The sequence below is a fragment of the Acomys russatus genome, chromosome 29 (assembly GCF_903995435.1).
Source record: "Acomys russatus chromosome 29, mAcoRus1.1, whole genome shotgun sequence".
Classification (NCBI taxonomy): Eukaryota; Metazoa; Chordata; class Mammalia; order Rodentia; family Muridae; genus Acomys; species Acomys russatus.
Window position 1 is genome coordinate 46482821 of NC_067165.1, and position 23692 is coordinate 46506512.

At 51.3% G+C, this 23692-nt stretch overlaps 2 protein-coding genes across 2 annotated transcripts in view; one reads left to right on the forward strand and one right to left on the reverse strand.

The window, feature by feature from the left end:
- Positions 1-1042: 1042 nt before the first annotated feature.
- On the reverse strand, positions 1043-12157 carry Rer1 (retention in endoplasmic reticulum sorting receptor 1). Its single transcript, XM_051171264.1, has 7 exons — positions 11991-12157; positions 8975-9062; positions 7475-7579; positions 5115-5214; positions 3868-3946; positions 2415-2550; positions 1043-1964 (listed from the first exon to the last, which is right to left on the reverse strand). The coding sequence occupies exons 2-7, from the start codon at positions 9053-9055 to the stop codon at positions 1875-1877; spliced, it is 591 nt and encodes a 196-aa protein (XP_051027221.1). The 5' UTR covers positions 9056-9062; positions 11991-12157; the 3' UTR covers positions 1043-1874.
- Positions 12158-12380: 223 nt separating this feature from the next.
- Morn1 (MORN repeat containing 1) overlaps positions 12381-23692 on the forward strand; it is a 30094-nt gene continuing 18782 nt past the window's right edge. The window contains exons 1-6 of the mRNA XM_051171566.1: positions 12381-12484; positions 13198-13269; positions 14899-14997; positions 15941-16051; positions 17265-17355; positions 18062-18149. Of these exons, the coding sequence (XP_051027523.1) occupies positions 12409-12484; positions 13198-13269; positions 14899-14997; positions 15941-16051; positions 17265-17355; positions 18062-18149 (537 nt within the window). The 5' untranslated portion in view covers positions 12381-12408. The remainder of the gene's footprint in view (positions 12485-13197; positions 13270-14898; positions 14998-15940; positions 16052-17264; positions 17356-18061; positions 18150-23692) is intronic.

Consider the following 23692-nt stretch of genomic DNA (forward strand, 5'->3'; position numbering starts at 1 on the left):
CTACAGAGCAAGTTCCAGGACAGCCAAGGCTACATAAAGAAAACTCTGTCTCAAAAACAAATGAACAACAACAACAACAAAAAACCCAACCCTCAAGAGACCTAGACCTAGATTTCCTAACACAGTGACAAGACAACTTGATAGAGCCTTTGGTGTACAGTTAGTGGGCAGCGCTACAGCCCAGCCACCAGCAGTGGTGTCTGATGCAAGAATGCTCCTTGTGAAGGGTCCCTTACCAAGACCCTAGGTTGGGCAGGGGACCCAAGACTGACACAAGGTGGCTTCAAGAACCCTAAGGGAGGAAAGTCTCTAGGGATAGCAACATAACTCTGCAGTTACCTGCAGTACCCCATTCGCAGCTCACACTGCTCTGGCCAGGTACACCCAACTTCTTTCCATCACATTGAGCCTGGTTGGTGATGAGAAAAACAACACGGGAAATGTGGACAAGAACAGCCAGAGGTTGCTGGGTGTGGTGGCGCACGCCTTTAATCCCAGCACTTGGGAGGCAGAGGCAGGCGGTCTACAAAGCAAGTCTAGGACAGCCAAGGCTAACACAGAGAAACACTGTCTCAAAAAAACAAAAAAGAACAGCCAGAGGTCGAACCCCAAGTGTTCACATGGTTTTTGTTGTTGTTTTTGTTTTTCGAGACAGGGTTTCTCTGTGTAGCCTTGGCTGTCTTGGACTCCCTTTGTGGACCAGGCTGGCCTCGAACTCACAGTGATCCACCTGCCTCTGCCTCCCAAGTGCTGGGATTAAAGGTGTGCACCACCATGCCCAGCTCACATGGTTTAAAACAAACAAACAAAGGAGCATCATAAAGCCAGGCCGACTGTTCTCTAGTTGTAGGATGAGAGGGACAGTGAGTGGGTCACAACCTGGGGCTGCAAAGCTTCTTGTACTTGACAGCCCGCCCCTCCTATGCCTGCGGTGTTTGCGCTGTCCTGGTGCTGAATGGCCCGGTGACTCCCCTGCTGCAGCTGTGGGAAGCAGGCTGCACTTCAGTGGAACGACCAGTGGTGTAGAGGAAGACTACACAAGCAAGGGACACTTTCTTTAATAAAGTTGGGATTTAAAAGTCACTTAGTAAAATGTTTAAAGAGTATTATTTTTATCACATCAAAAAGTTTGACACATGGTGGGTTCTGTTTTCCCCATAGAAAGTAAAAGGCCATGCAATAAAGCCCAAACCTGGTGTGCTCTGGCCAGTGCTGTTTCCTTGAAGAGGGTTGTTGCATGAGAACAAATTTAAATTAATTAAAAGCAAAATATGTTATGTATCAAAGGAAAGCATCAAAATAGTCTCAAACAATTAAAATATAATATATATTTATAATTCCAGGCCCTCAAAAGCAATCATGGTAGTTAAGAACAAGGTTCTGAGTCATTATGATAGAGGCCAACTTGAAAATCATCTCTAGTAAGATGAGGTTCAGAAACTGGCATGAGAACCCCACAGAGCTATGTGAAAATCACCCCCAAAGTGTTACATCCCTGTCCACACTAGGAAGCAGGCTGGCTTGTCCCTCTGGCACAGAGGAAGTGGCCTCGGCGTGGTCAGGAAGGCAGCTCCTGAAGGCTGCACTCCCATTCTCCCTCCTGCTCTCTTGGGCTGCCACCCACCTGGTCTCCCGAGCCAATGGCTCACTACAATTCTGTCCATTCCAAACACATGAACACTGAAGAAGTCAATGCAATTTGGTTTAAATGCCAGTTTCTTCAAGAACCTGAAATTTCAGATACAAATCATTGAGGCTCCTCTTAAAAAGAAAATTCAACTTCCTCATAATCAACTACTTTATGTGAAGAAAAAGGCATTGTTACAATGGCTCAAAACCGTTCTCGAATACGTGTGACAGATTCAGTCCGGCTTCTAACTAGCAAATGTCTTGCCCACGTCCTCTTTCCCTTTGTATCTCCTCTTTCCGTGTGTGAATGGTATGTACCGGTATTTAATCATGTGCTGGGAAAACAAACACACAAACAAACTTGAGTTACTTCAAAACAGTTTTCTGCTTAACTCTTTTCCCTAGATCTGAATAGCCAAAAGCACCCCCTTGATTATTTCTGCCTATCACAAATGAAATCAAGAAGCCGACAGTTTGCTCCACACTCCCTTTGGGAAGCCTGGGGAGACTGCAGCATGAGCAAGGCGGTGCCTTGGCACTCCAGCAGGGCCACACAGGACCTCGAGCTCTGAGCTAAGGGAGCCACTGAGGCACTGCAAGCCCAAGCCCAACCCAGCCCTTACCCAGAGCCTTCCTCCTCAGCTTGCAGCAACCTTCCAGAAAGGCTCTGTTCTCACAGAGCCGAGCACAGGTCAGTCACACACACGGGCAGTGCCCAGCACTACACCCAAGCATGCTTTCCCAGGGACGCTGCCATCACGGGCACCGCAGCGCTGCACCTTTACCTTTATTTGCCTCTTCATTGTGATACAGAAAAGCATGATGAAGTACATCACCAGGATCGGCCAGAACACAGGCACGTTGAAAGCCTCAAAGAAGGTGCAGACCATAGCCACAAGAATGCCTTTTGTGGCTGCGTGCCTTAAAGCAAAGGGAAAAATTAGTGCGGTCTGCAGGCAGCACCAGACACCTGTCAACCACCTCTGGCCCCGACAGCCACTCGTGCCTTTGTCTGCACAGAAGCACCCACCAGAGACAACATCGGAGTAGTGCAGTATCATCTTCTTAGTCTCTTAGCCTTTTGAGAGCTGTGTTCTTAAGTTCACACTAAGTGTAAGATGCCCCAGCTAGAGCCAAATGCACCTCACCCTTGCTACCAGGAACTGACAACTTGAGCAATAACCTAAGCCCTGGGCCTGGTACTGGAAGCCGGAGTACAGTCAAGTGCCCACCCCCACCCCACCCAGCACACAGACTTACCACCACCATCACACCTCTAGTCAGGTTACTAAAACCCCCATGAGCCCTTCTTTTCCCACAGAACAAACCCTAGGTTCCTTGGGGACTTCCTGCCCACCCTCTACTTCCTCTCCCAGACCATACTCCAATCCACACTCTTAGCACCAGAGCTGCAGAGTTAAAAAATTCAAAAAAACCCAGTTTGCTCTTTCAATTTATTGAGCCAACAAAGACTTTGGCTCCTTTGTGCTCCAGGTGCATACGGCCAAAAAGACAGGCCAGGAGGCCACAGCTTTGACCTTTTAACAAAGGCAATAAAGGCGCTACACTACACCTGTGCTGTGTTCCCATCCCTCTCTCTCTCTCTTCTCCCAGCACTTGCAGGATGTCTGCTCTGTGGAAGTGCAGTGTGACCTTGAACCAAAGCAGTGCCTACAGGAGGCACAGGGCCTGGAAGACAGCTCTTAGGACTTTTTATTCTGGAACCAGCCTTATCTACTAACTCTAAACTACTGTGCCAACCCAAGAGAGAGCATTGGGAAGTGGTGGTCTCCCCAGCGAGCCCTGTGACAGACCCCGCCCCATGCCTGCCCAGCCTGTGACCTTTTAGATAAACGCATACCACATGCAAACAGCACAACAAAACTCCCATTTTGTTAAATAGAAAACTAACTGGGACAAAAACTGGTCTATTTTCATAGCCTAAGTATCTTCCAGCAAGACTAGTCAGGACAAAGGCCTTCCACTGTGCAGACAGGAGGATGAGCAGTAGGCAACAATGCTGGACTTCTCTCAGAATACCTCAGACAGGACTGCTAGTGTTCAAACACAAGTGTCTGTGGTGGATGTGCCAATCACCTGACCAGACCATCCTACATTATGTACGTGTACCAAAATGTCACTCCACACCCCCTCATACATGGACAATTACTGTGTATGTGTAAAAATAAGACATGTATAGATGTATATATTTTACTATTCAATAGAAAAAAACCTCACCAAAATTTGAATTCTGGGAGCCTTCGAATGAAGGGACGAAACTCCTCATTCTGTTTGGTTGGTAATGAAGGGCCATCATCTGAAAGGAACATCAGCTGGAGGTGAAACAACTGCCCCACCCACAAGTCTCTCTAATGCTTCTGAGCTGGTACACTCACACACGGCAACAGATGTCATTCAACCAGGGAAAAGTGTGAGGTGTGCAGACAACTTTTAGAAATTAATTTGTTGCTTAAAAAACTCAAGGGAGACTCTTTTGTTATAAAAGTCTTAATGCACTTTTTTTAACTGCACATATTTTCATTTGTTGTACTATGTAGTTATGTAAATAAGACAAGGACAAACTGACATTTATATAAAACAAGAGAGAGAGAGAGAATGTAGGCCATGTGGTGGTACATGCCTATAATCCCAGCACTTGAAAGGCAGAAACAAGGTGAGTTTATGGCCAACACAGAAACCCATTATCACAATAAAATAAGAAGTGCCACTGAGATGACTCAGCAGATAAAGACATTTGCTGCCAAGCCAGATGTTGTGAGTTTAATGCCTAGAACCCACTTGGTAGAAGGAGGGACCCCCACTGGGCATGGTGGCACGTGGCGCACACCTTTAATCCAAGCACTCAGGAGGAGTCAAGACATTAGGCTAGGTCCAGTGAGTCCCTGCCTCGAGAGGCCTGAGGCAAGAGGTCAGATATGGAAAATGAGACCCTCAGAAGCCATAGAGTGTTTAGAGTACAGCACCTAGAAAGGCAAATATAAAAGTAGATATAGGCCGGGCGTGGGGTGCACGCCTTTAATCCCTGCATTTAGGAGGCAGTCACAGGCAGATCTCTGAGTTTGAAGCGAGTCTGGTCTAAAGAGCAAGTTCCAGAACATCCAGGGCCACACAGAGAAACCCTGTCTCAAACAATAACAACAAACAAACAGACAGACAGAAAACACACCAAGGACATTTCACAGTGCCTCGGCCTGGACTAGCCTCTGCCACCAGGGTCCTCCTGTCTGTGCTATAAGTCTGCTGTATTTTTCTGGCACTTAACAGTGAAATCTGAGGCAGGATGCAGAGGAGCAGACCCCTGCCCTGCTCCTGGGTCCCATGTGAACTTCTTCACAGCTGTCCAAGGTTTAATGAGTAATCTACAGACAGATTCATCCTGATCCAGACATCACAATCAAATAAATACCACAAGCCCAGGTCCAAGGAGGGTGCAGAGGCACAGAGCACCCCACCACCTGCTGTACCTGAATCCTCCATCAGGGAAGGGTCCACTTTGGGAGAAAGGAACGCTATGAAAAGGTTTAGGTGGTAAATTCCCAAGGCGTAGGTCACAATGTACCAACCCTACAAGAGAAACAAAGCCATCATCAATGAGCAGTCCAGCTAGCACCAGCTGAAACCAGTTCAGTGAGCCAGGACGCAAGCTCTGTTGCACTACAAACATGGTTTCCTCAAGGTGAAGTGACAAGGGCTGCAATGCCTGTTCCACAGTAACCATGCCCCTCAGCTTACCTTGTGGGTTTAATATGACCGTGATAACCGAGAGCTCAAACAACACACTTCTATGAGGTCTAGTCAGATGTGCATCATAGTCAGCCACAGCCCTGACCAGGACTGGCTGCAGCACACACACTCGCTTGCCCTGCCCATAGGGCTGATGTGTGCTGGCACTTGGGTGACATTCAAGTGTATACCGGGCCTCAAAACTTACTGTGAGCAAACATGTTCACATGAAGTCACATGATACATGACAGCTGGTGTCTCCTATAGACAACTCGCAGCATCAGAAAGACTTCACTAGGAATGTTTCCCTCAGAGAAGAGCCAAAGCCAGGAAACCAAGAGAAAGGAGTCCTTTCCCGCTCCTGCTCCTTTTTTGTTTGTTTGTTTGTTTTTGTTTTTTGTCTTTTGTTTTCAAGACAGTCTTTCTGTGTAGCCCTCACTGTCCTGGAACTCACTCTGTAGAACAGCTAGCCTCAGAGATCTGTCTGTCTCTCCTCCTGAGTACTGAGTTTAAAGGTGTGCTGCACCACCCCACCGCACCTCATCCCACCCCCAGCAAGAAATCTAGAGTAAAGTGTTCAAGCCCAGATTTCCAGAGAAGACAGAGAACTGGGAGTCCCTGCAGTCCGTACATAAACAGGCTGAAGTGCCAATGCTAGTTGATTTCTGGAACTGTAACACACACCTTTTGTATAAAGGAAACCTTTCTGCCTAAAAAGCTTTCAAGTCAGACAACTGGGAACTAGATGTAAAAGTCAACGTGATGCACACATGCTATCATGTTGCAAAGCCAAGCCTTGAGGAATGCCAGGTCAGGCACAAATCTGATTGAGAACAGAGTACATCGAACCTGCGTGCTGTGCTCCGCCCCACCCCAGGCTGCCGGTCCAGTCTTTCCACTAGTGGGTCAACACTAACTTCAGACATGCTGTACAGACCAAGCCCTTCTAGAATGAAGCCGAGTAGTAGCCTACCACCATCACGCTAACCACCTTGTGTCCACTCACAGGGTAAGTTCACAAATGAAAAATAAAGGACAAGTTTTTATATTTACTTAAGGATTTCACACAGTAGTGAATGCATCAACGAATTCACTCAGTAAGTGTGTTGCCTCATGCCCTAATGTTCGCCTAAATATTGGCTGGCTGGGTGGGTGGGTGGGTGGACGGATGGATGAGCAGGTGGGTAGATGGACGGATGGACAGGTGGGTAGATGGGACAGATGGATGGGTGGGTGGACAGATGGACAGATAGACAGGTGGATGGGTGGGTAGGTGAACCTTTAAATGAGGAAATACCTTTTATGGCTGCAGAGGAGAAAATGCTCTAGATGAGGCCTTTAAGCTGTCTTCCTCTGGACACTGAAAACCCTCCAACCCAGGTCTGTAGGGAATTCTAGAAAACCAAGTGTCTAACTAGGAAGCAACAAACTCCAAAAAAAGCGCCTGAGCAGAAGCTACCTGTCCAAGGCATCCAGACAGCCTAGGGACCCACAGAACTGCCTGAACTGTCCCCATCTCTTACCCTCTTACATGTTCCATCCTCACTCTCCTCTTAGCTACATAGAAGTAGCTGAAAAACAGCTAAACCCAGGTAAGTGTCAAAGTCACACAGGGATCAGCTGTGTCCCTGGAGACACAGCAAGGAAGGAGGGGTACCACAGGGTCTGTTAGCAGAGGACACAGGACCTGGGCACACTGGGAACTACAGGTAAGGAACATGATAAAGTCAGGACAAATTTAACAATCCTCTTTAAACAGGAAGTCACAGGCAGGCGTGGTGGCGCATGCCTTTAATCCCAGCACTTGTGGGAGGCAGAGACAGGAAGATCACTGCGAGTTCGAGGCCAGCCTGGTCTACAAAGCGAGTCCAGGACAGCCAAAGCTACACAGAGAAACCCTGTCTTGAAAAACCAAAACATAAAACATTAAAAAAAAAAAACCCAAAACAAAAAACCAACCAAAAGAAAACAGGCAGTCACACTGAAAACTTTTCTTACATTTGGCACCAACCTGAAAGTAATTATTATAGACCACGTCCTTTAAGATACACCCAACCAACAGCACATTTAGACATGAGCAGACAGCTGGGACCACACTTACTTGTAACAGGTAGACTCTAATCATGTAGACAAAACTCAGGCCCAGTGTCACAACCCACCGGACGGCTGTGTAGGGGGTAGATTTGTCCAGCCAGGACTGATAGATCTGTAAGACAAGAGTTAAAGGCATACATGAGCCCAGAAACATCACTACAAGGAAGACCACTTTACCCAAACACGACTTGGCTACAAAGGAAGAAGTTCACCATCCCACACCGTAAAACTCATAGCTCAAATCCTACCACAAACCTATTTTCCCAAGGGGTCTCTCGTACCCCCAGAGGAGAAAATGCTCTAGATGAGGCCAGCTGTCTTCCTCTGGACACTGAAAAGCCTCCAAGCCAGGTCTGTAGGGAATTCTTCCCCCCGCCCCCCTGTAGGGAATTCTTGAAAACCAAGTGTCTACCTAGGAAGCCTGAGCAGAAGCCACCTGTCCAAGGCATCCAGACAGCCCAGGGACCCGCAGAACTGCCTGAAGCCTCCCCATTTCTTACCCTCTTACATGGTCCATCCTCACTCCCCTCTTAGCTACACCGTCCCTGCCTGCCTTCACTAGTAAGTGGCTGGTCACAGCATAACTGCTGACAGCCAGAGCACGCATATACACATACCAAAGCAGCTACAGTCATTACTAGGGAAACTAGGTTTTTCTATAAACACACACTTCATGTGCACATATATATGTTTTACATTAAATTTTGAAATATAGCTTGAAATTTTAATTATAAGCATTTTAAAACATTCATAATTATATAGTGTACCTACCCACCAGGCAGCTTTGATAATTATCAGATTGTCATAGGATACTTTCTTAAGAGTCTAATAAGTTTTTAATTGAGCAATAGTTCTATCAGCTCAGTGAATCAGATTTCTAGACACAGTGAGTGAGACAGCCTCAAACACAGGCAGACACAGTGACCTACATCTACCTGGCCAACATGAAGGCTCACTTCCTCAGAGAGCAACACCCAGCAGCCTTGGGAAGGCAAAGGAGGTGATGAGGGAGGGTGGAGCGAGCAGATCAAGGCCCATGGCACTCGACACCACTGAGGGAAAGAGTTTACTTTTTTGAGACAGGGTCTCCCTGTGTAGCCTTGGCTGCCCTGGACTCGCTTTGTAGACCAGACTGGCCTCCAACTCACAGCGATCCACCTGCCTCTGTCTCCCGAGTGCTGGGATTAAAGGCATGCGCCACCACTGCCCAACTGATTTTACTATTTTTAAAGGTTATAAAAAGAAAAAGGAGGAGGAGGAGGAGCAGCAGGAACAGCAAAACAAAAACATAAACATGTGGGCCCCACTGTCCAGACCCCTTTATCTGGAATATGTGTGCAAGTGCTCACGGTGAAGAAAAGAGCCAACCCCAGAAGCCAAAGCTTCTGCTTAGGGCAAGCTGTAGGTTAGCTTCTCTTTGTGGAACAGCAAACCTACCTTCAGGAAGATCTGTCAGGAATCACATTTCTCTCCCAAATTTCTACTAATCATCTACAAATCTACTCACCTGTCCCAGGCGTGTGAAAAATCTGTACACCACCGAGGGCTTCCCATGGACAGAGTCTCCAACACTGTCCCCTTCAGACATTCTGTAACTGAGATAAACACAAGATACTTTAAAACGAAATAAAAAGCACTCAGGCAGTGAAAATGTTCCCCTCAACTGACCAGTCTCTCAAGAACTTGGTGTCTTAAGACTTGGCATCTCTTTGGGTTCCCACCAAACACCCTGTCTTCTCCATGTCCTGCCCTGGATCTACGCAGACTCCTCCCAGGGCCAGGTCCTCTCCCCATCAACAGATCCAGCAGGCAGCCCATCTACCTGTGTCCATGTTTCTTATCTGGCAACTGAAGGTAACTCTATCTGCCCCGGCTTTTCAAATACTGCGGGGATCCCAGGCAGAATTCACCAGAGCCCAGACAGCCAAGAAACCCATCGCTACGCTCGACTTCAGGACAGGTCTCCAGCAGCCCTAGGCCAGGCAGCAGCTCTTCAGATATGGACTCAGGGAAACTGCTAAGTGATGGGGCCTTGTCATCAGTCCTACTTGAAAAACAGGAGGCAAGGATCTTGTGGTCCCGGTCCTCTCAAATCTATGAGAAGCACCTGACCCAGTTCCCTCTGCTACCAACAGGGTGAAGAGGAGAAACAAACTGTGGTTCAATTATGACTTAAATCTACCTGTGCTGAGCAGCTGAGAGGCCTTCAAGCAGGCTCTGACTACAGTCCGTCTCAGGCCCATCATGTGCTCACAAAAGTTAGAGTGTAGGAGTCCAACCCCAGCCTATCTGCTGTGGGAACACTGGGGAAGTCCTCTGGAAGCAGATGTCAGTGGACTCTCAGCCTCTCTACAGGCTGCAAACGCAAGTCTGCAGGAAGAGTTGTGAGTGTGCTCCCATTTCCTGGAGCCACTGAGGACTGTGCTCAGGGCTGTCCAAGAGACTGAGAATGCCCTTTGGTCTCAGGTGTGTGGCATAAACCAAATGCACAGTTTAACTCACTGAGCTATAGCTCTCCGTTTCTGCAGGCATTTTCACACATGATGGGGGAATCCTCGTGTAAACAGAAGCCACATCAGAGTGCACCACCTAGAGTGGGTACGGCATCCTACTGAGCCACCCTGCAGACGGCTGTCTCAGTCACACTCTTCACCCTATAGTATATGAAAATGTCCCCTCACTTTACAGTATTTACCACTAAAACATGTTTGCTTAAATTGAGACAAGAGTAATATTAAAAAGCAAGTATTAGGCCTGGTGGTGGGTGCATGCCTTCAAACCCAGTACTCAGGAAGCAGAGGCAGGTGAGTTTGAGGTCAGCCTGATCTACATATTAAAACCATTTCAAAAAAGAAAAAAGTTAACAAAAGATGGCTATTCCTTTAAAGTGTGTGCTCTAAGCTGAGCTGACTCTTAAAACTCTGGCTCAGATGATGCGTAGAAAAGCTACCAACAACACATTAGTCAAGTCTTGATTATCAGACAAACATTGCTCTACATCTTGATTAAACTCCCTGCCAATAAAATCCTGAGAGAGGCAGCATACCAGGATCAGGACTGTGAACTCTGCTGGAGCCCAGCACTGCACTCGCAGCGCGGTGACCTGGGAAGGCGACTGAAGAACGCCTGGGGCTTGGGTGCAGGAAACGGGATGAGCACCCGCTGCCTCATCATGCGCTGCCTCCTCAGCACGCGGCTTCTTGAGGATTTAATGGCAGCCTGTGGTGAGGCAGGTGCCAGCCCTCTACACTTCACGCCTGCTCTTGGACTAGGGTGGCCCTCACATCAGCTGTTACAGCTACCGTCCTCTCCGCTCAGACTAAAGGTCAGGAGGCCCTCCGTGCTGCCCGAACTGACCAGCAGCTCCATGGAACATCACTTTCTATTTCCTGGAACAACTGTTTTCCCATCTCTCAGTTTCCTCCCACTAGAGTGTGAACTCCTTGGGGCGCTTGTCTGGTTTTTGGAGGAGCTTCACGATCTGCAGTGCTTGTCAAGTCCCTACTGAAACTGCTCTATGCCGTCACCAAAAGGTCAAAAACTGTTCTGAGGGAGACAGGTGCCATACAGAACATTCTCCCCAAGCCTTGCTCTGGACCCCACTACTTGACTTGTTTCTGCAATCCATCACCCCTAAATTAGGAATATGCCAGAGAGAAGGAAGAAAGCTCTCTGCAGAGCGCCTGGGGCCTTCAGGACTGCGAATAGCACCTGCACGCTTCAAAAGCTGCTGCCTTTCTAAAAGCCGAGTTCTTCTGTCTGGACCCCTCCCGCCTTCGGATCTCCCCCAGGCCTTTCCACTCTATCTCCACCGCAGCCAATTCCCCAACATCCGCACCAGGCCGTAAGGGATAGAGAGTATGAGTTACTGATACTCTTTTGAACACTTATGCGGGAATTCCACATTGCTGTGAGTTGAAAACTCAGCCCAAAAAGCAGTTCCAAGTCATAGAACTAATCTCTAATCTTAAGAGTAAAGAATGAAAAGCCACTTGGGGGTTCTTGGTGTGTAGGTTGGCGGCCCTCCTGCACTGATATCCTGCCAAGGAAGACAATGTAGCCTTATCTGCACGACGCTGAAGGTACAGCCTGGGAATTTTACTGCCTAAATGTCACCACACAATCTAGAGCCATTTAACCAGCACCCACTTCAATCCATTTAATAATGTCTTCACCCTCAGGCTTAATTCCTACACGTGTGCCCCGAAAACGAACGTGGTGGGGTAGCAAGAGGACACCTGACACATGCCGCCCCGGATCTGTGAGGGAAGAAGCAACAGGCCACCTTCCTCCGATGCCCTACGGCCGGGGGTGGGGCGAGCAGCGGCCTGAGCGGGCGGCGCTCCGCAGTCCCCTCGCAGACCCCTCCCGGAGATCGGCCGGCCCCCTGGCAATCCCTCGCCAGTCTCAAAGGCGCTGCCGGGCCCCGCCCGCCCTCCCGCCCGCCCGAGGCCTTGACAGTCCAGGGGAAGGCGCCGACGAGCCGCCCGGCCAGGTCCGCGCCACCAGCCCACCCCCAGCACCTCGCAGCTCCGCTGCAGCCGAGCCGCGGTCTCCCTCACGGCTGCGGAAGGGGGATGGCGGGCAGGGCGGCCGCCAGAGCTCAGCTCGGGATCCGGGAAACTGCACAGGCACTTCCGTCCCGTCCTGCGGCGCCGCCTCCCGCCGCCAAGATGGCCGCGGGGCGGGGCCCAAGCTCCAACCATTTCCGCTTCCGGTATGGACGCCGAAGAAGCCGTTGGCGGGAGTGCTCCACGGCGGAAGAACAGAGCTGGCGGAAGTGCGCCGTGCTGCACAGGCGCGTTGGCGTCTTCAGGCTCCGGATCCGACGCCGCTGCTTCGGAAGTTCCCGTCTCCAGGGCAGGGTCGTGGCCACGCCCCGTGGCAACCGAGGCCAATGGCAGGCAGCCTTATGGTTGCTAGGGAACCATTAGCGGCAAGATGGCGGCGACCGGCGACGGGGGCCCTGTTTCGCTCCAGCGGCGCCGGCGCTCGCCGAGACTGCCGCCGCGAAACGGTACGAGCGGTGTCTCCCCGCTGGAGCTCGGCCGCTCTGGAGGGCGCACTTGCAGCCACGACAAGGCTGCACCCTCTTCCTCACACAGGCCTCGGTCACTTTAGGCGGGGCGCGTAGTCGAGCCGAGGTCAAGCTGGGCGGGGTGAGCACGCGAGGCCCTGGGAAGGCGGTCCCGCCCAGTGCAGTCTGATGGAAAATTATCCTAAAACCGGAGGAACAGGGTCGATATAAGGCCAGGCTCAGCTCTAGTGCCACTGTCTCCCCGCCCCAGGCTGCGACTAGCTGGCAAGGAAGCAGGGGGGTTGCCTGTCCCTGAGCGATGGGAGCTGGGTGATGAAAGTTGAGGCTAGCCAAGGCTAAGTGTGGGTTTTTGTCCTGGCAGAGTGGGCTCCTCGCTGAGTCCTCACCGAGGCTGTTCCCTGCTTCGCTGCCCTCGCTACCACCTTCTAAGTCCTTCCTCTTAATCAGTTTTTGACCTAGCCCTCCTCTGCCCGGGCCACGTGTAGAAAGCAACAACGTTGAGTGGGGGGACAATAATAAACAGCTTAGCTCCCCCATGCATCTTGAGCAGCTAGCCAAGGTGAAGCATCCTGCCGTGTTGAAAGGGCTAGAGAGTCTAGAAATGACCTGCAGACTACTCCAGGCCCTGACCTGCCCCATCTCTGTGTCTGCCGACGTCACACCATCACTGTGTTCATCTCTTCCGTACACAGGCTATGGCGTGTATGTGTACTCAAACGCTTTCTTCCGCTATGAAGGAGAATGGAAGGGAGGGAAGAAACATGGTAAGACCCCTCTGGTCGTTGCAGAGGCCAGTTTCCTGAGAAGCTTGGAGGGCAGCTAGTCTTGCGCCAAGCCTGCACACTGGTACCATTCTGCCCCGATCGAGGTGGAACCAGTGTAAGACCAGTTCTTCTAGGCTTGGAGCTCATAGCATGCTGGTGGGTGGACCGTTGGTGGGAGGGAAGGAGTCGGGCAGTGAATGGATCCACAGTGACACACAGATACCACCGTCACAGCATGCTGCGTGCTTGTTATTAGACATGCAGACCCCTGATGTTCAGCCTTAGTTTCTCTGCATTCCGAAAGAAATTGTGCAAAAATTGGTGACCAAGGGAGAGAGAGAGAGAACCCTGTTCTCCCCTTCATGTCTGTGGCAGCATTGCAGTTTATAGAAGATCACCAGACAAAAGCTGGAAGATACATGACTTGTGCCATGAGCCATTGAGTCTGTTGGTCCCTGGGGAAAGGCAGCTGTGTCCTCAGCAGGATGCCTCCTGTTGACTCTCTTCACAGCATGGAGGGTCTGTTGTATTTTCCCACGTTAGAGTTACACACACCATTAATCCCGGTAGCCAGGAGGCAAAAACAGGCAGATCTCTTGAGTTCAAGGGTAGCCTTGTCTACAGCGTGAGTTCCAGAACAGCCAGAGCTACATAGAGCAACACTGTCTTGAAAAGCCAAAAAGGGAAAAAGGGAAGTGACCACATTTTCAGAAAATCTTTTCTTTCTTTCTTTCTTTCTTTCTTTTTTTTTTTTTTTTTTTGTTGTTGTTGTTGTTGTTGTTGTTGTTGTTGTTGCTATGTACCTCAGGCTGGCCTTGAACCTGTAAGCTTCGGCCTCCCAGGTGCACCACTGCACCCAGTCTCTTCCAATCTTCTCTTTGTTTTCTTGTGAACTCAGGGCCTGTACATGTTAGGCAAGTGCTCTATCACTAGCTATGCCCCTAGCACCGTTCAGCTTTTGTTTAGTGTTTGTGTTATACAACATTTTTTATTTTTGCACCATCATTAAGGACCATCTTACTGTAAGAAGGTACCAAGGCTTATGTCTACAACTATTGTCAGAGCTGCCTCAAGAGTCACCCACGCCTAAGAATGTGTTCTCAGCTGGGTGAGGTGGCGCACGCCTTTAGTCCAGAGAAACCCTGTCTCAAAAAACAAGACAAACAAACAAACAAAAGAATGTGTTCTTCAGGGGCCAGAAAGTTGCCTCAGAAGTGTTTGTTGCTCTTGCAGAGAACCAGAGTTCAGCTCCCAACAGCCTCGTCAGGTAGCTAATAACAGCCATAACTAGCTCCAGGGAACCTAACACTGACTTCCGGTCTCCGTGTGCACTCTGATGCGAGGGCGCACTCGTGTAGAAGCAAGGTGACCAGTGGAGGACACGGTCTCACCTGGTCAGACTTCTGTGGTCATTTCAACCGGGAAGCGGGCGTGCAGGAGTGTGTCCCTGGCGTTTGTTCATAGGAGTTGCCACTGTGTCACCCAGATTGTCTCAGCCTCCTGAGTCACTAGACAGTCACCGCGTAGCAACTGAGGTTCTCACTCTGAGAAGGGAGCCCAATGGGCGCGGGTTGGTCTATGGTCACTCCCACTCACCAGCTGACTGCACACGTGGATTTCTCTCTCCAGGTCATGGGAAGCTATTATTTAAAGATGGAAGTTACTATGAAGGCGAGTTTGTGGATGGAGAAATCACTGGGGAAGGCTACCAGCACTGGGCCTGGTCAGGTTAGCACTGGACATTGGTGGGCTACTGTGTGTAAACAGGAGCTTCCGGTCCACTAACGAGAGACTAACAACATGCTGGCTAGACCAAGGAAGTGTAAGACCTACAGCCTGGATGACCTCTGTGCCCACGGAAGACCTAGCCTGGTGAAGGGGTGCCCGGGGATTCCTACTTAAGCCTTTGCACTTCTCTGTAGACAACTTGGTTTTCTCCAGGACACCTCGTTGAGAAAAAGACTTATCATCCCAAAGTTAAAGTTTTCTTCTACAGTAGAGATATTTTTGGGCCAGCACTCAAAACAAACAAACAAAAGATATTTATTTTGTCACGCTGTATTTCTGGACAGGCAGACTGCTCCATGGCTGCCATGTCAGTGGCCGGAGGCATCTCCTGGAGCTTTAGGCCTCACAGTTAGTGGGCTGTTGGCACTCAGGGGAGCTTTTCTCTTGGGCTTATCATTCAGTTGTTTTGAGGACATGTACATAAGTGCATGTACAACTGCATGCCAGAAGAGGATGTCAGATCCCAGTATAGGTAGTTGTGAGCAACCATATGGCTTTCAGGAATTGAACTCAGGTCCTCTGGAAGAGCAGACAGTGCTCTTAACCGCTGAGCCATCTTTGTAGCCCCACTTTCAGTTGTTTTTTAAAAGCTGGAAAAGAAGGTTCATCCTAGCTGGGTGGTGGTGGCACACTCCTTTAATCCCAGCACTCAGGGAGGCAGAGGCAGGCGGATCTCTGAGTTTGAGGCCAGCCTGGTCTACAGATAAAATTCCATTGAAAGCCAGAGCTACACAGAGAAACCCTGCGTCAAACTCTGTCTTGGGAGAAAAAAAAAAAAAAAAAAAAGGAAAGAAGAAAAAAGGGCATCTCCACTGCCATTGGTTAGGGTGCAGCAGAGAGACAGAAGACAGCCTGCCTGATTCTCTTCTCTTATCCACGCCAGGAAACACCTACTCTGGACAGTTTGTTTTAGGAGAGCCTCAAGGACGTGGCATCATGAAGTACAAAGCTGGAGGTCACTATGAAGGAGAGCTCTCCCACGGCCTGAGGGAAGGTCTGGTACCCAGGGGCCTGGGGGCCTGCGTGTGCTCAGGTGGTAGAACCAGGAACCTAGCTTGTCTGGCTTTGGAAGTTGGGAAGAGGCAGCAATTAGTTCCCCATTTCTGCCCACAGTGCAGTCCAACCCATCAGAGCCTGTATACGGAGAGCAAGCTGCCCACCATGTCCTGGGACATGTGTCATATCCAAGCTGTCCACTGCACGTACTGCCCACCACGTACAGGCTAAGACAGTGTACAGCTATTCGATGATAACTCTAGGTCACGTACTGCCCACCACGTACAGGCTAAGACAGTGCACAGCTGTTCGATGATGACTCTAGGTCACGTACTGCCCACCACGTACAGGCTAAGACAGTGCACAGCTGTTCGATGATGACTCTAGGTCCTACGGTTTAGCCTAAGTCTTTCAGCATCAGTGTTTGTTACTGCTGCCACCGCCATGGTTTGACCAGATCCACTCTCCCAAGGTCCCAGTGACCCTGAAACTCTTAGGTTCCCCCCTAGGGCGTGAGTCAGTCACTTCCTGTAAGGTCTGTAGGCCAAAAAGAGTAAGAGGTTGAATGAAGGGGGAACCTGTCCCTCTGGCAGGGCACTGTGGACAGACTAACTGTACCCGTAAATGACAGAGCAGGTTCTGGTGTGTGTGGACATGGGGGGAGCTTCCTTTTCTTTCCCCTGCTTTGCTCGAGTTAGAAAACAGAAAGACCCGTATGTTTCTGAACTGCCCAGGAGCAGAGTGTCGGCAGTTAACAAGGCCACATCTCCAGTCACTTCCCCCTGGCCTCTCAGGTTGACAAGCCTTGCAGTGGACTCAGGCAGAGCACTCTGTGTTCACCATACAGTGTAACTTTGAGACATAAAAACAAACACACAAGTGCACTCTAAGCATACTTTGATGCTATCCACCAAAATACAGGTAGTTTTGGAGGGCCTTCTGTGGAGCCCCATTCAGAACCTGTGATAACTAGTCTGGATCCATTTTATCAGCCCTGCCAACCTGGGCAGTGGCAGCCCTCTGTCCCTCAGTGCATCTACCATTCTTGTTTGAGAAGGAACAGTCTGCAGGGCCTAGGAGACAGCCTGGCCTCCAGAGTGGTCCTGGCCCTCTGAGTCCACCTTCCGGACAGAGTGGGGTGCAAGGCAAGCTCCTCCAGGAGGCTAAGGGAGGTGTGGAGTGAAGTTGGTATATTTTGGTTCCTCCACTAGGGCAGGGGTTTCTGGAGGACCAGGATGGGCAGGTGTACCAGGGTTCCTTCCACGCCAACAAGAGACATGGCCGAGGGCAGATGATCTTTAAGTGAGTATGCGTCTTGGAGGTGTAAGCTGCTTCTTGGGAACAGGAGTGGTCCCCTCCTCTAGAATCCTCCTGGCCATGGGGTCTGGGTAGGTAAACTCTTCACAAGTGCTAACTAGTACCCAGGCCGTAGATGTAGCTAACTAGTACCCAGACTCTAAGCCTCTGCTCCTTCTCTCTGTGTCTGTGTGTCTGTCTCTGCCTCCTCCCACACTTGTTGAATACAGGACCTAACACCCATGTGTCAGGCTGGTACAAGAGTGGACCCAAGGACATGGGTCTAGGCAAGGACTGTGGCCAGCAGTGCCACTGTCTTTCAGGCAGCGGGCGAGAGACCTTAAGCCTGTGTTCGGATCCCTGCGTGGATTGTTACCCAGCGCCTGCCCTTGAAACAAGCAGAATCACCTCTCCGGTTTCTTCCTCTCTGTCATTTCCCGTCCTGAGCAGCAGAAGCAAAGCATGTCCTACACAGGGCCCAGCATGCTCTGGAAAGTGGGTCCTGCCATGGGGGGAGGGGGCACACAGACATGTCCCCGCCTGTCACCAGCCCTCCTTTGCCAGCTCTGGCAAGGCAGGAGCTCACAGACCATCTGTTCAGGGCCTATTTTTGCCTTGGCCCCGGTGTGCTTGCTGTGCCTGGTCAGCGGAGTTAGTCTGAGTCACGGCAACCACCTGGTTCTTAGCTGAGGGTCCTGTACTGTGCCCTCAGGAATGGTGACAAGTACGAAGGCGACTGGGTTCGAGACCAGCGTCAGGGACACGGGCTGCTGTGCCATGCTGATGGCTCCACGTATGAGGTACTGTACCTACTGCCGCGGCGGGAAGGCGGGAGGCCATTGGAGGACGGGAGCCGTGATGATGTTTGCCCTCACTTCATCTGGCAATGCTCAGTAGGAAATGGACGCACACTCAACCCACCCTCACATCCCCACATCTGCCCTGGAGGCAGACTCTCCTTCTACCTGTTAGTCCTCAGGTGGCGTGAACCCTGTGCCGTGTGTCAGTGGACAAGGAACTGAGGTGTGTCCACCTGGGAGGCATGAGACACTGTGGGTGCTGTGCGCAGGAGGCGAGACTGCACTCGTCCTCTTAATGAGAAATGTGCAGTTACTGGGCAGGAAAACTGGCAAGCTACCAGGAGGGGCACAAGAGGAAACAGATGACAGGGCTGGGGCTGGCTGCACCATCCCTGGCTTGACTGCAGGCCAACTCCTAGCAGGAAGCAGGCACTCAAGGCCTCTGGAATCATGGCTTCTGGGCGAGTCCAGTCGTCACAGGTGATGCCCTAACAGGATCCAAGTGTTTCTGCTTGCTGTGATGGGAGCACGAGCTCTGTTGGGGTTTCCGACAGTACAGGAGAACAAGTCCAGGCTTCTAGGCTCCTGAGAGTCGCCCTCTCTCGGCTACTCGGTTTCTTGTTGCATCACAGTAACCAAGATGGTGTGGCTCGTATTTTTTCCAGGTTTCTCAAATGGCAGAGGAACAACTGGAAAGAACAGGCTCCTGAAAGTAGGAAGAGCCCAGCCCAGGCCATGCAGAGCTGGGAAGAAGAGCTGCCACAGCTCTACTGGGGCCATTCCTATAGGACATTACCCAGCGCAAGACACTCACAGAGCTTGCAGCTCCCTCTGCTGACTGCTGGCGTGTGTCCCCTGACTAGGGAGAAATGGTTAGGGCCTGGCTTTCTGATGGAGTAGTGAATGGCAGCTCCCCCAGAGCTGTGGGGCCACAGAAGACCCAGCATGAATGCCTGTACCTGTGTGTGGGATGTCAAGGCGGGAGCCCAGGGGAAGGACCTAGAGGCAGGAGCTGAAGCGGAGGCCACGGGGAGCACTACTTACTGGCTTGTGAGGCTGGCCACAGGGAGCACTCCTCACTGGCTTGCAAGGCTGGCCACGGGGAGCACTGCTCACTGGCTTCTGAGGCTTGCCTCCTCCTCCTCCTCCTCCTCCTCTTCCTCCTTCTTCTTCTTTTGGTTTTTCGAGACAGAGTTTCTCTGTGTATCCTTGCCTGTCTTTTTCTGCCTGCATGTGTGCCTGTCTGCCAGAAGAAAGCACCAAATCTCATTATAGATGGTTGTGAGCCACCATGTGGTTGCTGGGAATTGAACTCAGGACCTCTGGAAGAACAGCCAATGCTCTTAACCTCTGAGCCATCTCCCCAGCCCTTGCTCTGCTTTCTTATAGCACTCAAGACCACAGCTGAGGGATGGTACTGCCCACAGTAAGGTGGGCCCTCCCATATCAACCAAGGAAATGCCCAACATACTTGTCTCCAGGCTAATCCTACGGAGGCATTTTCTCAATTAAGATTTGCTCTTCTCAGCAGGCTGTGGTGGCACATGCCTTTAAGCCCAGCACTTGGGAGGCAGAGGCCAGCCTGGTCTACAGAGCGAGTTCCAGGCCAGCCATAGCCGTTACACAGAGAAACCGTTTCAAAACACAAAAACAAAAAAAGATTTGCTCTTCTCAGATGGTTCTATCTTGTGTCAAGTTGTCATAAAAACTAGCGAGTGGGACTGGTCTGCTAATGGCTGTTGGGAGTCTGTGGACACTGCCGCCTTGTTGGCCTAGATTTGCCTGCGATCTGTCCGAGACAGTGTGCGTGTCATCTGTGCATGCCGCTGTGACCACTCACTGGTCTGGCTCCTTCCCTTCTGGGTGCTCATCCTCAAGGGACCTGCCTTTACCGCATGTCCAAAGCAGGATCGATACCAGTGTGCAGCAGGAGAGTACAAGGGAGTGAGGACTCAAAGGAGCCACTCACTTCCTGCCTGTCCTCCGCCTCCACAGAGTCCTCCATGAGTCCTCCACGACTCAAGCCACACTTCACACAGGTTTGTTTCCAATGAAGAAGGCCAGGGCTGTCAGACCACCTCCTACCTGCCGGACACTTCCAAACCCTCCACTTGTGGATTCTCTGTGCAGGGACTGTTTGCCACATTTTATAAATGGGAAAACTGAGGCCCAGACATGGTTTCCCCATCCAGAAAGTGGGGGAAGAGCTCTTGGCCTCCGCACCCAAGCCCAATCCACATACATGGTTCACCCTTCCCTGGGATTTGGAAAAGGCCTTGCCTCACTGGGTCCCTCCAGAACACACCCCACTGCTCAGGGACAGTGAATGAGCTGCCATTGACAGGCCAGGAAATGTGGAGTACAACCAAGAAGAGAACCAGGGATGCCTCACTTTCACGGCCAGCAGCCTGCAGTCTGTCCACCAGGGGGCAGCCCAGACCTGCTCGCCGGCAGCATGCCCAGCCTTGGGCGCTTGTTCCAAGTTTGGGTGGAAATGCCCTGGGCCCTTTGGGCCAGCTGCAGAGAGGCCTGAATGCCTAGGCAGTGAGCACAAGTCTTGAGCCGGCCACACAGGCTAAAGAGTTGCCATGGTTCTTCCTCCTGAGGCCAGAGCCTTGAACACCACAAGACTCTTCACAAAGGCTTCCTCCCTCAGAGGTGGGGCTGGAGAATGTTGAGTCTTCAGCTGGTCCTCAACAGCCCCCCACCCCACCCCAGCATCCTGTGGCTGGTCAGGAGGAGCAGTGTCGAGGGGAGGGAGCCCCAAAAAGCAACAGCGCGAGCTGCAGCAGTAAGCAGAGGACCCACATCTGGACAGAGAGGCGGCGTCCTCTAGCTGCTGCTTTACAATGCTCTTGGTAAGGCTGAAAAAAAAAATACTTTCCTCCAGGATCTTATGGACAGTGAACAGAAAGGGATGCCAAAGGCCAAGAGGACAGGTGGACACTCCATCCAATGCCATCTGGAAGTCAGGACTCAGAAGCCATGGGCACCCACAAACTGCCCGCCTGAGACAACCAACTTTCATTCACCTGCTCTTCAGAGACAGCAGGAGGTTTCACTTGCTGCCCGGGTGAGGAAAGATAACTGCCCAGCCCTCACTGGCCAGGAGGCAGAGGTTTTCCTGAGGCTCCAGCCCAGCTGATGGCCGACTCCCCACTGAGCTCTCCACGGGGCATCACCTGCATGCAGTGGAGGGCAGAGACCTCAGCCAAACCTGCAGGGTCCTTCCCTTACACACACACACACACACACACACACACACATACACACACACGAAGAGTGCCACCCTGCTGTCACTAAATGTCCGGTTCAGTAGTATTAAATGCATGTTCTCGTGTGGCCAGCACCACCATCTGCCCACAAACTCATCTAAACAGACTTGGTCCCATTAAATTCAAACTCCCTGCTCCCCTGGGCCCTAGCACCCACCTTTCTTCCATCTCAGCTATCTATCTCACTCTTTGCTCTTCAGTGCCTGGCTGTTGTCACTGAGCATCATGGTGTCCAGGCCACTCTCACTGAGCATGTGCAGGGGCCTCCTTTGAAGGCTGAGAGGCACGCGTGAACACGCATGCTCACTCCCCTCGTTGACCACTTCAGTGGGCCCCTGAGCATATGTGTGCAGCCTTTGGTGTGTAGACCCAGCAGCAGAGCAGCTGCATCGCCTTGTTATTACACTGACCATTTTTTGTGGAGCTGCCAAATGTTTCCACTGCGGTTACATTATTTAGAGTCCCCAGAGGTTCTTATTTCTGCATGCACACGCATACACACACACTGGCGCGCACACACACCTGCCTGCACTGTTGCTGCCATCACTGCGGGTTGGCTTTTGTTCTTGCAGTGGCTCTCAGTGCTCTGTCCCTCCCAGCGTGCCCCGCCCTGTCACCTGGGGGCACCTGCCTGTTACCACAAGTTCTCGCAGGGAAACATCTCTACCTTTTCTTTTGGACCTCAGGCGAATGAGGTAAGTGGGTGCTAGCTCTTCAGTACTGAGGTGTCTGGGAGTGCAGCCCCACCCCCTAGGCCCACCAGCAGGGCCAGGGTTGTGTTCTAAGCAGGCTGGACAGTGGTCAGCCTTTCTCTAGTCAGTTTTGTTTTTCTGATCTTGGCCCCCGTGTCATCAGAGTTCCCCTCAGTCATCTCTAACATTAGCCAGTGTTTCCATGTTGTAAAAAAGAAATCCAGACCCTGAGCAGACGTTCTAGAGAGACCTGCACTTCGCAAAGGCAGTTGGCATGGCAGGCACAGTGATGTGACTCTACCCTTGTCCTTAGTGGGAGCCTAGACTGGTACACTGAGCAAGCCGGTGTGGTGGAGGCCCCTCCCACAGCAGGGACGTGTCTGTCACCTAAAGCTCTGGCTTCCTGAAAATCCACATTTGCACATTTCCCATGTTGGCTTTCCCAGAGGGCAACCTGCTGTTTGGCACACCTGTGCACACATAGAACAGGTGGCCAGCCTTGTGGGTGCCTTCACCTGCTGGAGTTCCCAGCTTCCCCTGACTGGCATGTCTGCAGAGTCCCTGCATGTCACCAGGCAGATGAAGTCAGGCCCTCTGGCTACCTCTCATATCACTTGCCTGCCTTCCTTGAGCCAACAAGGCCCAGGCCAAGATGGAAAGACCAGTGACCCAGACCTGTCTCTGCCACTGAAGACCTCTAGGAAGAACGTGGAACAGTGGGGCACCGGGTCCGGTGGTGTCCCCTCAGAAGTTCAGCTGCTCCCCACGATTGGCCCATCCTGGAACCATCTCAGCAGCAGTTAGTGCTGCTCCAGCGCCCGCACACAATACCGGCACTCCACACCCTGAAACCCTAAAGAGATGCAGTCCAGACCAGTCAACTCCAACAGCCTGAGGCCTGCTGTTCCTAGAATGCAAGTGAAGCTACCCGCCACTCTTGCAAGCTGGAAATCGAGTTCTGTAAGAGTCACAACCCCAGCCGGGAGTGGTGGCGCACGCCTTTAATCCCAGCACTCGGGAGGCAGAGGCAGGCAGATCGCTGTGAGTTCGAGGCCAGCCTGGTCTACAAAGTGAGTCCAGGATGGCCAAGGCTACACAGAGAAACCCTGTCTAAAAAAAGAAAAAAGTCACAACCCCAGGAGGAGAGCCCAGACAACCCCTCACAGGTGACGTCACCCAAGGGGAACAAAAGGTCCAACCAAGGCTTAGCAGCAGTCTGTGGCAACTGCTTCCTCCACACCGTAACATCATGGAGGACAACTGAAAAGGTCTGGAGTTCGGTCACCCCAGGAAGGACCAAGATGTGCAAAAGGAAATCGGTGAACTTATGCCGAGGATGGACCACACCCATAGCCACATCTATGTTGTAGCCGCCCCCATAGAGCCACTTCTAATAAAGTGAGAGGTGCCAAGGATTGTTCCCTGCATTGTGTGTGCTCACTGTCATAAACGTGGTCTGCAGCCATGACGGAACATCACAGATGTGGTCTGCAGCCATGGCGGAACATCATAAACGTGGTCTGCAGCTGTGGCGGGACATCACAAACGTCTGCAGCCGTGGCGGGGCATCACAAAT

Excerpts from the sequence above, each read along its gene's own strand:
- Rer1 (XM_051171264.1), bottom strand. The coding sequence starts at position 9,055 with ATGTCTGAAGGGGACAGTGTTGGAGACTCTGTCCATGGGAAGCCCTCG. Across the intron at positions 7,580-8,974 it reads TTTTCACACGCCTGGGACAG|ATCTATCAGTCCTGGCTGGA; the intron begins GTGAGTAGATTT and ends CTTGTCTTACAG. Across the intron at positions 1,965-2,414 it reads CAATGAAGAGGCAAATAAAG|CACATGATTAAATACCGGTA; the intron begins GTAAAGGTGCAG and ends TTGTTTTCCCAG.